Genomic DNA, 13,299 nt, shown 5'->3' with positions numbered 1-13,299 from the left:
ACAGGCTGGTGTGACTTTTTGCGGGCTCGAGCAAAAAATAGACACATCCAAGTTAAAAAACCCATATAATTTTCGTTTCATCGCTCCTGGGAAGTTGTGTGTCCATGTGCTTTCCCAATTTAGACGATCACGAAAAGTCCTCGTAATGAAATTCCACTGATTAATTTAAAAAATTATGATACGGACATAATATGACTAGTATAAATGTATTTATTGGCTCCAATGTTTATCACTCTGTACAAATATTGCCTGCATGGATAACCACAATTAATTTACTCAATAAGTAACGATTCAATTTCATAATGATGAAAATTGTGATATTATTATTATTATTATTATAATTATTATCATTGTTATTATATACAACAGCACAATTTCAGTTTCGATAGGATTATTTTAGTTCAACAATTTACAAAAAATTATTTACAAATAACTCGAGACACAAACATACGCTCACTTACAATATAGAGTGGCAAAAGATGATATCTACAATGGAGAAAATTATTTTGATTTTCATTGATATACTGCTGAAAAGTCATAACATGCATAATAAATGGAAGATAGTGCGAGAATGAATCCGGTTTCAGTCGATTTATTCATGAAATCTAAGAATCAAAATGAGGTTGGGACCAGTACGAATCGCGGAAATTGTCAAATCTCGTAAAAATTAGTAACCTTTAAAGATGTGAGATAATTTCGAGCTTGAAAGAGTCTTACCCCATGACAACTGAATTAATAAGGACATTTCATTCCTTATTTCATTGAAATGTCCATTTGTTTGTTTAGGGCACTTAGCAGAAATTGGCAGACCTACGAGGTAAATGATATTTTTCCCATAAACCTAACCAAAGAAATTAAAATTTCATTGACTATTTATTTGATTGAGAATCAATCAAATTCAAAATGTGAATAGATGCGGGTGTCATAGCGGGTACTTCTTATTTCACTAACGTGAATATTATATCTTACATTCTAAAATGATTGTCGCGTCGTAGTATATTCAATAGGGTATTACAACTTGGAATGAAAAAAAATACGATATACCGGTATTCAATACACATGATAAAATATATAGTTTGAAGATTCACAATTTCTTCCGCCAATTCAGTATGAAATCAATCCATCTAATCTCCATTCAATTCGACTTCCATATTAAGAATTCACCTGACTTATATCTCATTCGGCGAGGAGTATTCGACTAGCCGAGACCGTAAAAAATCCCAAGTAGTAAGGTACCGGTAAACCACAGAAATGCTTGCGAGATGACGCTCCACTTAAAGAGATTCAAATCTATAACTACATTCATTACGATATTAGGACACCGGTTGCCGGCAGTATACATGCTATACCTTCAATACAATGCAAAGGACACGTATCCGAACCCGAGAGGGACTGTAAGATCATCTATTTAATGAGGTTCACATATCCGTGCGAGATTGGTCAAAGAACCAACACGCGCGAAGAGACTGGTCGCTGTTAACTACCCCTGGAGAAATGTTCGGCATTTGGACGCTCATCGGAAATGTTTCCACCCTACTGCTATGCACTGTCATGTCACTATTGTCCGCAGTATCTATGGCAACGACGATTGCTATATACACTATATACACTAACACGTATGTTGACTGCATCGCCATCTATTATGACGGTTTCAGACGTTTTCGCGGTGGGCCGAGCGGCGGACTTTGTTGACTGGCGAGCGCGCGGAAAGCATCGGCAACGAGATGTGGTTGACTTTCGACCATCGTTTTCCAGCCTGGTGTCTCCATGACATCGGTCGCGTGGCTAAAATGGAATATTTCGTTTTTCAATCAAGAGTCCTTGTATCAATATGCCGCCTGAACTTTCACCGTTCTTTGGGTTGATCAAAAATTGGAAGCACTATGATAAAGTAATGAATTAATGTCTGACGGGGTGGTGGGTATTTTCTTTTAATTTTTCACATCAACCTCTGATCAAAAAAATTTAAAATATTCTAAATAGAGCTCTAAATAGAATTCTTAGTAGATTGCGGAGAGATACCTAAATCGATCAAAATTTGGATTAAACTCATCAGGATCAAAAGCGAACGGGTTTAATATCTTTTACGAAATACTGACCTGTTGATGAAATAAATAGCGTGAGATTTCAGTTGTTCGGCGCTGTGTAGATCGGCTAACACGAGAATCTCCGACACATTGTCGATCGACAAATTCACGCACAACGCTTCTTCGCACATCACCTTCAGTCGATCTAACGCATACTACGAAAAGAAAAACATGGCACGTTTGAAGAAATTAAGAAACTGTGGTTGATCTATACGTACTATGAATACTACAGTTGAACTAAGACATCCCGTACGGCGATTTCATCCAAGTTATGACAAATCTGTCGTGACTTTTTGTAACCAAGTTTGGGGTATTTAAACGTATGCTGGACATGTTCACTTGACACTACCATTAGCGGTCGCTAATTTTTCTTATTGTATAACATTGAGAGTGATATTTCGGTCGGCTGTATATGACCTGTAAAAAGTGTGCTAGCACAGCGCAGCATACTACTACACAAGTGTTTATTGATTAGCAGAAGACTGTCCGCTTGGATTATAGTTCATATTCAGCTGCACAGGTATAACCACATATACGTGCATCATCAAAAATAAACTAACTGGTACAGGGTGTGCAAAATTATCAAGGAGTTAAACGGTTAGTTGTGGGTAGAAGTTTATCATTTCAACCGGTAATTCGAGAGGTTATACCTTATCAGCGGCTGCCAATAAATCATCAGCCATCTTCTCAAGATTAGGAGCTTTGCCTGTGTATATAAATCGCAGCATTTCCTTGACAACCTCGTGATCGACGTCGGTTATATCGACTCGGTTCTGTTTACGTTCTTCCATCTCATGTTCGAACATCGCACTGAACACTGGCGACCGCGCTGTTAAAAGAAAAGATGACCTTTTGCTTACTATAGACGTTCACCTCAACTAGTAGCGAATAAACTTTTCGTCATCCCTCAAAGTGAATGTTGGGGATATCTCTATGAGGAACACTGCTATTTCATTCACAGCGCGTCAACGGACGAAGCGAGAACTTGTACAACGGGCCACGTACCTGCTAGTATCGCTTTATGGGCCAAAAACTCACGCCCGCTCACACATAAAACCACATCGTTGAATTGCTGTCTTTCGAATAAATTCCCCAGATCTTCGCTTAATTTACACTCGGGAACTTTGACGGGAGAACAATTACTCTGTCCGGATATATTCACTGTATCACCGACTACGCTCACCTATAAATAGTCAACACAGAATATTCCACATTTAACCACACCTACGGTAATGATGATCCCTAGTGAGAGATCGAAATGTTGTCTTTTGATAATAATATGTGATAAATAAAATTTGCTTTTAATCTTTTAAATTTTGTATATAATAGGTTGTAAACTTATCATATTTCACATTATATGGATAATTAGCTATTTGAAGTAACGCTCCATCTTAAAACTGAAAATTTGCATCTTAACAGATCTTTATTCTTTGTAGAGCGGTGGAAATTCTATCCGTGGACAATAGGAATTAACCAGACCCGCCCTTATAGTCCACCGATAAATTTGAGATGGATCCCCACATTCATAATTGCACGTCTGAGCGAACTGACTAACCTCACAGAATATAGTCAGTTTATCATCTGGCAGTAATCCATTGGCTTCATCCATCAGAAAATCACGGCGGATGAATTTTTTAAATCCCCAATCTTTGCCCTGCACAAACCTATACGCACGTTGACTCTCTGAAATACGCAGATATTAATAACATGATCATTTGACTTGCAGCAAAGGAACCACAGACTTTTGTAATATCTATCAATTGTGCTCTGTGTTCTGTATCATGAGAGTTTCAGCTGGAATATGACTTTTCTAAATTCAAACCCATAATCATAAGAAAACTAATTTGTTCTCATATTTCAGGCGGAATACTCCGCATTCAGAGAATTTATTATGAATAGCACCAACACTGCCATTATCAGTCAAATAGAATCTGTTTAGTTCAAATATGAAGTAACGAATAGTGACTAGACTAAGAATTTGAAATTAACTTGTTCCGGAAACGCATGCAATACTTACTGAAGATGTTTCCCGAGAAATCGAACAGAAGAAACTGAACAAGACGAGATATTGAACCAGTTCAATGATCAGGAAATCAGACCGAGCTAGTTAACATGCTTACCCATTGCTTTTGTTTCTTCTCTCTTAGCGTTGAGTATAGAGAATTTAAATTTCGCGCGAACCTCGCTTTTATTACACGATACGAGCAGCAAATAAAGCGATAAATATTCCTTACTCTCTTCGTCCAAACCTTTAGGGTTAACGCGTAAACACCTGAAACAAATCGATCGAATGTATTATAATTGATTACAGTAAACAATCAGAAGATCTTAGTTGTTAACAATGCAGTTTGAATGGGGTTTATAATAGTTACTGTTATCCACTGGTTAACTTAACAAGTATCCTCGTCTATTACATTGCCCAAGAGTTGTTGGGCAGACAAATTGCTGCTGAACGGCCACCAGTCGATATATCTAGCCAATTCGATGCGTTGTTTTTCATCGGCAGATTCGCTCAATCAATACAATGCATCTGATTTGCTAGAAATTTAGACTGGTGGCTGTGCAGCTGGAACCAAAGAATCTTGAGCAGTATAATATACTAATGAAGGGTCTCCCGCCAGGGCGTATTGGCGAGAGCTTTGGCGCGAGGTAACAAAACCCTGGCAAGCGAGGATGATCAACATGCAACAAGAGCATCCCTTCCACCAGGTACAGTTTTTAGGGTTCGGGGGTGTCCTTTTTTAAAAACGATAATTTTCAAATTAAGATGTACCGGTAATCGGTTTTGTTTTTATATTCATACTTGTCCATTTGAGAAATAAACATCCTTCAAATCATGCATAACTGGCCCCTGTTGTATAAGGTAACATCCTTTACATGCTCAAACCTACCATTTCAGTTTATCATTTGCGCCAGCGGAGAACGTCGAACTTTTCAGTACTTCGCCCATTTCTTCTCGACAGAAACTGAAGTTGTTGATCGTCCACATATAGGAAAACTTCACGACTTTGACCTGAAACGAAAAAGCCACGAGAAACTGAGACTGGAACAAAGTTTCTATATTTTGAAGGAATTCATCATCTTTGTTGTTGTTTACCTGCGTGTAACACCAGTTTTCCGCAACAGGACAGGGCATATCCGCTGGCGGCGGAGTAGGCACCCTGGCTGCTGCCATGTTATTCATCTTGTTCGTTAACCGATTAATATCTAGGCCGTCGTTATAACGTCAATCTGAAAATTGATCAAATATCCAATGTATATACAGGTCATGTTAGTTACATGTAGGCCTAACCCAATGTCACAAATGATGATGATGACAATGACAAAATAAATATCATCATCTCTTTTTTAAATCGCTGAGGTAAATGTCTTGGAAGAACAATAAATGGAAAAACCTGGGCTCAAAAAATAAAATAAAACGGAGTATCTGATAGTGATAAGTCTGATTGGCCGACGATGACATCATAAAGCTGCACACTCGACTCGGCCTAGACCTAGTGTGGCAGGGTTTCGTACCGTGGCAATCTTGATGCCATCAGGTTTGAATCCCTGCCGGGGAGGATGACACTTGTGGTGTGTCTGTCATGATGATGATGGACGAGGAGGACGAGGATGGGATGGGGTTGGTTTTGGGGTGCAGGAAAAGGTACACACTTTTTTGTCTTGGCGAATTAGGGTAGGAGTACGGAGATCGCTACTATAGATGAACTTACACATTCAAATAAACAACAACGTACAGTTATTAACACTAAAACGCGCACGTTGTCGGACAAAAACGACTGAAAAACACCGAATTCAGCGACGACTCAAAATTCCCAATTTACATCCGGGTTATCGAATGCGGAAATACAGAAAGGATTCGGATATTTCATACTACCTTGCACGCATTCGATGACGTCATTGATAGCGCAGGAGGCTCGAATCCCATAAAATATCTGTAATTAGACCTCGGTTACTATTTGAAATCAGTAAAAATCTAAATAATCACGGAATCACAAGACGTAATGTCTAAAAATCTATGATAATTTCATTCAAGAATTTAAACTGTTGAAGTATTTGATCGAAAACACAGTTAAATATATGCCACCAGCGATAACTAAATCTCCTTACACGAGTATTGAAAAAATAAATTACAATTCAATAAAACATTTGTTCTCCTTGAAAAGTATATGAATTTTGGAAAAATAGGTTATGGTTCCTGAATATTTGCTTTACAAGTGCATTTCTATATATTTTGAATAAGAGATTATGTGTACGCGGAAGTCATTTTTTCAAACCCGGAAGTAGTTTTTTCTATGTCAAAACAAACTGTCAGCTGACACTTGACAGTCGTCTTGTTCATGGTAATTGTCCACATTCTCGATAAGAGTCTTCTTAATTAATTTAGAAATGCCAAACTGTATTTTTTCCTAAGGTCAAATGGGACGGATATAGCCTGTGTGCCTTTGCTTTGACTTGAGCTTATTTGATTTTATTTAGTATACCTCCTACTAAATTTTTTACCTAAATTTATTTTCTTATTTTTCAATTTTCAGTATCATCAGTCAAAAATAATAGTCATCTGACGCCGACTTCGTCTTAGCTTTTTTGTGGGTTCACCATAATCACCGGTTCTTCTTCATGCTCTGATTGACCTCGAGAATCGGCGACGATGTCGATGGTTGGTGAAGACGAAAATAGCATCGAGCGAATTTCTATGGAACGGAGAAATCTATCGCAAGTTTGCCGGTAACTATCCCAGTATCTCAGGGTCATTCTTATATAACTTTTGCGTCAACATTCCCTGTTTCACGTCATGTGTCGAAAACCAGAAATTTTCTGAAATAATGTCTGTACGCTTCATCTTAGGTTAATATAAGAGTGAGTTTTGGTTAAGCAGTGGTAAAGATTGTATTGGCCACCTTTAAAACCCTATGTGGTTTTAGAAACCCTTAGGAACTACATTCAACCCAGTTAAAGATGTTAATCCAGAACGCTGTGTAGTAGTGGGCTGTATATAGTCCATCTATTCACCCTGGAGCTGGGCGAGTCAGGCTGAACATCGTACCTGAACAGGCTGGTCTGCACTCTGAAGGTTCCGGTGCAGTGTGGACTGGGAATGGTGGCTGCTGCGGGGGCGGAGCTAGGGGTGTCCGGACCCCCCTCAAATTTGAAGTGCCCTCAAAAATGTCACCCCAAAATTTTTTGAACCAAGGTTTTCCACCTATAATAATTTTTTCAACGCATGAAATGACCGAAAGCACCCCCTAAAATGTTGTAGAAGTATCCGGAGTATGTGGTGTTTCGTAAAAAGTGCCCTTTTTCTCATTGGACACCCCCCCCCCCCATGGAAAATCCTAGATCTGCCCCTGTGCTGTTGGAGACCTAGGGGCGCTTCTTTTGCTGTCTCCCCACGTGTTGCTCGGCTGTAGTTATCCTGTAGGCTTCATGGGACCACTTCATGCACCACTGTGAACAGCTCTGCCAGCCACTTTCTATAGCTGATTGCACACTGTATAATGTAGGCGTTGATCGCTTGTACCAAGTGATTAAACCAGTAGGCATATAGATGTTTGATCATTTTACTTTCAGATTTGCCGTCAAATCACTCATAGACAAATCATGCTTCGAAACGATCGATGAATCGCACACCGAGTTCCTCAACTTCTGCGCGATTCTTGAAAATCTTCTGAACCATCGAATCAAAAGTATGTGTTCATATACCGGGGTACAACCATCATTTTCTTCCAGTATGTAAATCGAAAAAGGATCACTTATTGAGAGTGATATGGGCTCGCACGATGTCTATTAGTTAGCGGATATTATCGTTTACTCTTTATTCAGGAGGAAAAACTAGGTTAAAGCATTCGATAGGGATTTTAGTAACATAAAGTCTAAGTTCGTTAGAACGCCATCCTTTTTAATGCCAAAACTCAATTAATTCGGAACTAGGTCCTAGGTGTTACCAAAAATGAATTTTTGGTGTTACGTAGCTTGAGTATCAATTCTCCCCTGGGACAAATGGGATTCTCCCTTGGTAGAAATAGGAGATCACTGATACACCGTAAGAAATATAGGTGCGAGAAAAATTTTCTCGAGAGATAGCACTGTGAGTATTTTCTCCATTACAGATGGTAATTCTGGGTCATGGATATCGAAGAAATCAGAACCACCGTGTTTTTGGTTGTTGATGAGAAATGTTTGTCGACGTCTACATCACAACTGTATTACGAGCATTGAATCAATGGAGCATCTGTCCTCTGCCCGCGAAAAGGTAACATTGCCTACCTGAATAAAACTGAAACTTTAGAATCTGGTGTACAGTAAAATGTGTTGGGACTGTAAATACACGAGACTCTGCTCAAATCAGATCTTTTGGTAAAAATGTGTTCGATCTGAGTCTGGATTTAGATATCATGCGTTTCATAGTGTCACCAAAAATATTTAAACTAACATCTCATTTAAACGGTTATCCGAGTTGATCGAATCCAACTCGGGCAGAATCTACTTTACTTCACCAAGGGTTTACAGTCTGCTGTATAATTCACCAACTACAGTGGTTTACTGAGTTGATTGGTACCGAGGAAAGGTGGAGTCTACTACTACTCTATTTGCTTTTTAGGCCACACCAAAAGAAAACCCTGTTTCTCGACTTTGGATTGTAAAATTCCAGGAATTCCGTGAAATATGTTCAAAATATAGTTTTTTTTATAGTTAATTGTACAAACACCTCAATTTCCTTTTATTATTGTGGTCTACTAGCTGTTAATCATATTCCTGACTAAAAATTTAGTCCAGTAAAAATTATTTACGGCAACCTACCCACTGATAGAAGAATAAATGATTTTTTTTTTTCTATAAAAAGAAAAAAAATGTCCTACCTACCTACCCATTTTGGTGATTGCCCTGCCCGAGAAACAGGATTTTCTTTTGGTGTGGCCTTATTTGCTGATTTCGGGTAAATTCGAAATCAATACCTGGACTATTTTTCAGGGTCGTGCATGGATCCGTTTGGCTCTGATGGAGAAGAAACTGTCTGATTATGTATCTGTAGCTATAGTAAGCGCTGATGTCATCAGGTAAATAGATTATTTGACTGGGGAACCGGCACTCTGAATATGCCAAGTCATTACACTGGATAATTCTGTCTCACAGAAGAGCACTTTTTTTCATTGATTGCTACTAATACTGGGAGTACAAGATGCGAAATGGAAAAAAAATAAGTTGCAATCTTATGTTTGTAGAAAATTCTATCTAGATGGGGCTTTCCTATTATCAGAAGATACACAGAAGCTAGTTTTGGATTTACTCGGTTTAAATGCTATTGACTTCAGGTATGTATTGTTATAACAGGCATTTGTTCTCTCAAAAACTGAATATCTATGCAAACAATTATCTTCATCGTGTCCTCTTTCAGTTTTGATCTGAAGGAAGTAAACTTATCGTCGAAATCTACGCCTTTAATCGATTATACTCCTTATCTGACTTTCCAACAGTGGTTAGTACAAAATGAAAAATTGTCGATGATAACCTACTGTTAACCAACTTAAAAGCCATATTTCACGTTACGTGTTTGTATTTTCTAGCCAGCAGAGCTTGGAGTCGGACGGGGCGGAATACATCGCATCGCTAGAGCCATCTAACGGTGAAAGTATTGAACTAGAAAAGATCCGAAGTTGGAAGGATCGTTACGACAAACTGGAGAAGAAGTACAAAGCCGAACTTGAACAAAAGGTATGCTAAGGCCAAAGAAAATTGTCAATTTCTTAGGCTGTATTAATTTGATACCTCGTTTCTCTTTTCTGCTTAGCTTAGAAGTTGACCCGGCTGGTCACCTACCTGTACATTACTTAAAAAGAAATCATGATCAAGCTAACAATAACGGACCTGGCAGCTATTGAAATGAACTGATAACAAATTTTATTGCATTTTACAAAACATTTTTGTTTAGCCTAAAGATGAGAATTTCATATTTAAGAAGTGTATGCTCGTGTTTTGTTTTGTTAGAGAAATTACTGTGATTATCTGAATGATTTAGGGATATCTCGAAGAACTGGTTCGTTTACGCGATTCACAGCTTCTCGAATCGAATCAGCAGAGACAGGCATTGCTTATCAATTTAGAGAACCTAGAACGTGAAGCGCAGTCAGAACGACGCCAGCTAGAATCAGTTGTACTCGAACTACAATCACAACTGTAAGTTCACGGTAGAAAGACTTGGTCGTAGATGTCGGAAAAATTGTCTTAGGGGTATAACGTTTAGAATAAATGTTTCAGAACCATGCTAAAAGAGGAACACCTTCGACTGACCCGGCAAATCCGTGCATACATTCAGGCCACTGATCAAAGACGCCGTCACAATTCAGATTCCCCAGAATATACCGTCGATACTGATATGTAAGTGAAAAAATTGTGTTGTCTGATGTGGGCATCTTATGCTCTTATACTCACTATCTTTTTGGTATATGGATTGCAGGCAGAGTATGGCTTCAAGTGATTTACAAGTACTCGCTCCTGACACTCGCAGTATATTATCGAATTCTTCGTCCATGTCTCCACAACCTCCGGATTCGCAAAGTCTTGTTCCATTGGCCGGATCTTTGACTTCGCTCACTACTGATAGAACCAGTGAGACCAAAGCAACTGAAAGTAAATAAAACCAAATTGTTGAGTAATAGACTTGAACAAATGATGTTACTTGTACTTTCTTTGCTCGAATATTTCTAAGCAATTAACCATAGCAGACTTGTTTGAGTATTTGATGGAAATTACAATTGAATTTAAAATGGGTTATTTTCAGGTCAGTCGATGATACGTCAACTTGTCATTGGTAAGAAAATCGCCATGCACGATATTCCACTAGGTGTCGAAGCTAATGAAAGCAGTTTTAAAATAGACACCGAAGCAAACACTTTACCAACAGATGACGAGGCAAGCTGTTCAGCAGATGTAGAATTATTTGATTTACAGGAAAAGAATTCAGATATCTGCACCGAGAGACCTACAGCAAACGGAGAAGATATCTACGAAGAGTTCGATTTTAATGATGCTGATAGTGATGATGATGAGGAAAAGGATTTGCTCGTTGGGTCGCAGTGTACCCTGGATAGCGAATCTAGTATTGCGTTAGTGCATAGAAACTATAACATAAACCCAGGAATTGATGTTGACGATGAACACCGTAGTATGACGCCCACTATCGATGATCCGGATTCAAAAGAAACCACTCCCATCGTGAATAATGATGCTCCATCGTTTGAACAGGCTGACGCAAAAGATGATGGGCTTCAAGACGGGAAGGTGAATGTCTTTGATGATGTGAATTTAGAGGAAGAGGCTGAAGAGAAGTATGCAACGGAAAATGGAAATGGGGCGGAATCACTGGTGAATGATGCCGAAGGAGGTGGGGTTAGCGAAGATACAGTACATTATAAGATAGAGTCTACCGGTATTCATGTAAATGGTATTCAGGAGGAAAATGATATACTGATTAAAGGTGAAAAGGAGAAAGAGTTGAATGAGATGGGTCTCAGTAAAAGCATGTCTATTGATGAGATTAATGACGAAAACGATCAAATTCTAGCCGATGATGATGTCGAATCGAGTGATGACAACAGGGAATTTCAGGAATTAAACGACGAACTCGAAAATTCAAATCAAAGCAATAGCGACTTCATCGTTGTTGATAATCGACCTTCCATGACAGCAAGTACTATTTCTACGGGCCAGGAACAGACGAACACCGCGAATATAGTTGATAATATGAATAGTGTTAACTTAACATCTACTAGTCATGTTGAACAGCGTTTGATCGACGAAAGTGTTTAGTAATTGACTTATCTTTTTTAAAAAAGGAACCAAGTTATCTTGTCTTGGGGGATGATGTTATTGTGATTCATACTCGTCCGATTTTCAGATAAATTGATGTGTCTTCTTGGTATTTTTCGAGCTTCTTTGATTTATTCTTGTAAAGTTTGGTGCTACTTCTGAAAATTTTGTAAGGTTCAATTTTCTTATATATTGAAATACATAGGTTTGGGTCACGATCGATATCACAGGCATTATCTGTGAGATATTGAGTTGTGAGTTGTGTTCTTGGAATAATTGGTAGGTGAGTGGAATGATAATTTGGTCTGGTTTTTGTCTCGATTGTTGTTTGCTAGCACTAGCATTGAAATTGTAATTATGTTACATGAATTAATTTTCTAGTCAGAATGCATAATACATGTATACTCAAAACATTCATTGTGATGTTGATACAGGCGTCTCTACTTAATTGATTCATTGTCTCCCAAGTTTTTCAAAAAGTGCCAAACATAAATACAGGTTCATAATTCGATGAAAATAATAAATTTAGGAACTATCCAAAAATTACATAATGCGTGCGTATGGGGGTTGGGTGTCAAAAGTTTGTTACAGATTGTTAAAAGAGGTTGCCTCAACATCTGTTACATAACGAAATGTAATTTCTCAGTAGAAAAATCCTGAGCGACCTTTTTGGAGTGAAACCAGGACAGTAGTGAAGTTGTTGGACCATTTTCTAACAATAAATAATGCTTTATTTAACTGGAACTGTAAAACATGATATTAACACAACTCGAAACCTATATTCTGTAGGCATAAAAATGATATTGATCATAGCAGTTTCAAACTAGTCCTGTGGTGTAACACTTGTCACGTAATATTATAGCAGGTCTGCCAAAATTTGTAACGCTTATTACAAGGGGAGGGGAATGAAAAGTGTTTTATGTAATTTTTGAACAGCCCCTTAGTATGCTTCAAGGTTCTGTATATTATGTCGATGAATGTTCAACTATCTGACTACGCGTAATGCATTAAAATTTCGTAATTTTGTATACGATAGATGTTGACTTTAAAATCAAAACACAGGGTTGAATTGTATTAGAAGTCAGCTGGTAACAGCTAATACGACAATTTTTTCTATTTTTACAATCAGGGGTAGCTATCTGTGTCGTTACAATAGGATGGGGTTATTAAGATTGGCATTGTACTTTAATTAGTAATACTGCTGTACATTTTTTGTGATACTTACATTATTATGTGTGCATCGTCAATGAGTAATAAACACTGGAAATGCATTCAATGTAAGAAAAGATTTGTCTGGTTTACTCTGCGAAACTCCGATGAACAGGCCCATATGTCTTTTCATGAGTCTTTTATGACATTGGTGAAACCACAACTATATATGCCAGATCTTGGTGCATCAGGAGGC

General features: G+C 38.1%; 2 protein-coding genes across 2 annotated transcripts; one reads left to right on the top strand and one right to left on the bottom strand.

The window, feature by feature from the left end:
* Window positions 1–375: 375 nt before the first annotated feature.
* LOC141906879 (speckle-type POZ protein-like) lies at window positions 376–5,929 on the bottom strand. Its single transcript, XM_074796331.1, has 9 exons — window positions 5,801–5,929; window positions 5,185–5,318; window positions 4,979–5,100; window positions 4,208–4,359; window positions 3,643–3,770; window positions 3,093–3,270; window positions 2,738–2,916; window positions 2,100–2,242; window positions 376–1,785 (listed from the first exon to the last, which is right to left on the bottom strand). Exons 2-9 carry the CDS (start codon window positions 5,269–5,271, stop codon window positions 1,641–1,643), a joined length of 1,134 nt encoding a protein of 377 aa, XP_074652432.1. The 5' UTR covers window positions 5,272–5,318; window positions 5,801–5,929; the 3' UTR covers window positions 376–1,640.
* Window positions 5,930–6,370: 441 nt separating this feature from the next.
* On the top strand, window positions 6,371–13,159 carry LOC141907184 (uncharacterized). The gene is made up of 12 exons (XM_074796760.1): window positions 6,371–6,430; window positions 6,623–6,815; window positions 7,659–7,774; window positions 8,198–8,340; window positions 9,060–9,145; window positions 9,311–9,400; window positions 9,484–9,564; window positions 9,653–9,800; window positions 10,105–10,262; window positions 10,344–10,463; window positions 10,543–10,715; window positions 10,867–13,159. Exons 2-12 carry the CDS (start codon window positions 6,739–6,741, stop codon window positions 11,892–11,894), a joined length of 2,220 nt encoding a protein of 739 aa, XP_074652861.1. The 5' UTR covers window positions 6,371–6,430; window positions 6,623–6,738; the 3' UTR covers window positions 11,895–13,159.
* The last annotated feature ends 140 nt before the right edge of the window (window positions 13,160–13,299 follow it).

Source organism: Tubulanus polymorphus, chromosome 6, assembly GCF_964204645.1.
Source record: "Tubulanus polymorphus chromosome 6, tnTubPoly1.2, whole genome shotgun sequence".
Taxonomy (NCBI): Eukaryota; Metazoa; Nemertea; class Palaeonemertea; order Tubulaniformes; family Tubulanidae; genus Tubulanus; species Tubulanus polymorphus.
Note: the sequence above shows the minus strand (reverse complement) of the source record. Positions and strands in the feature narration are given on the sequence as shown.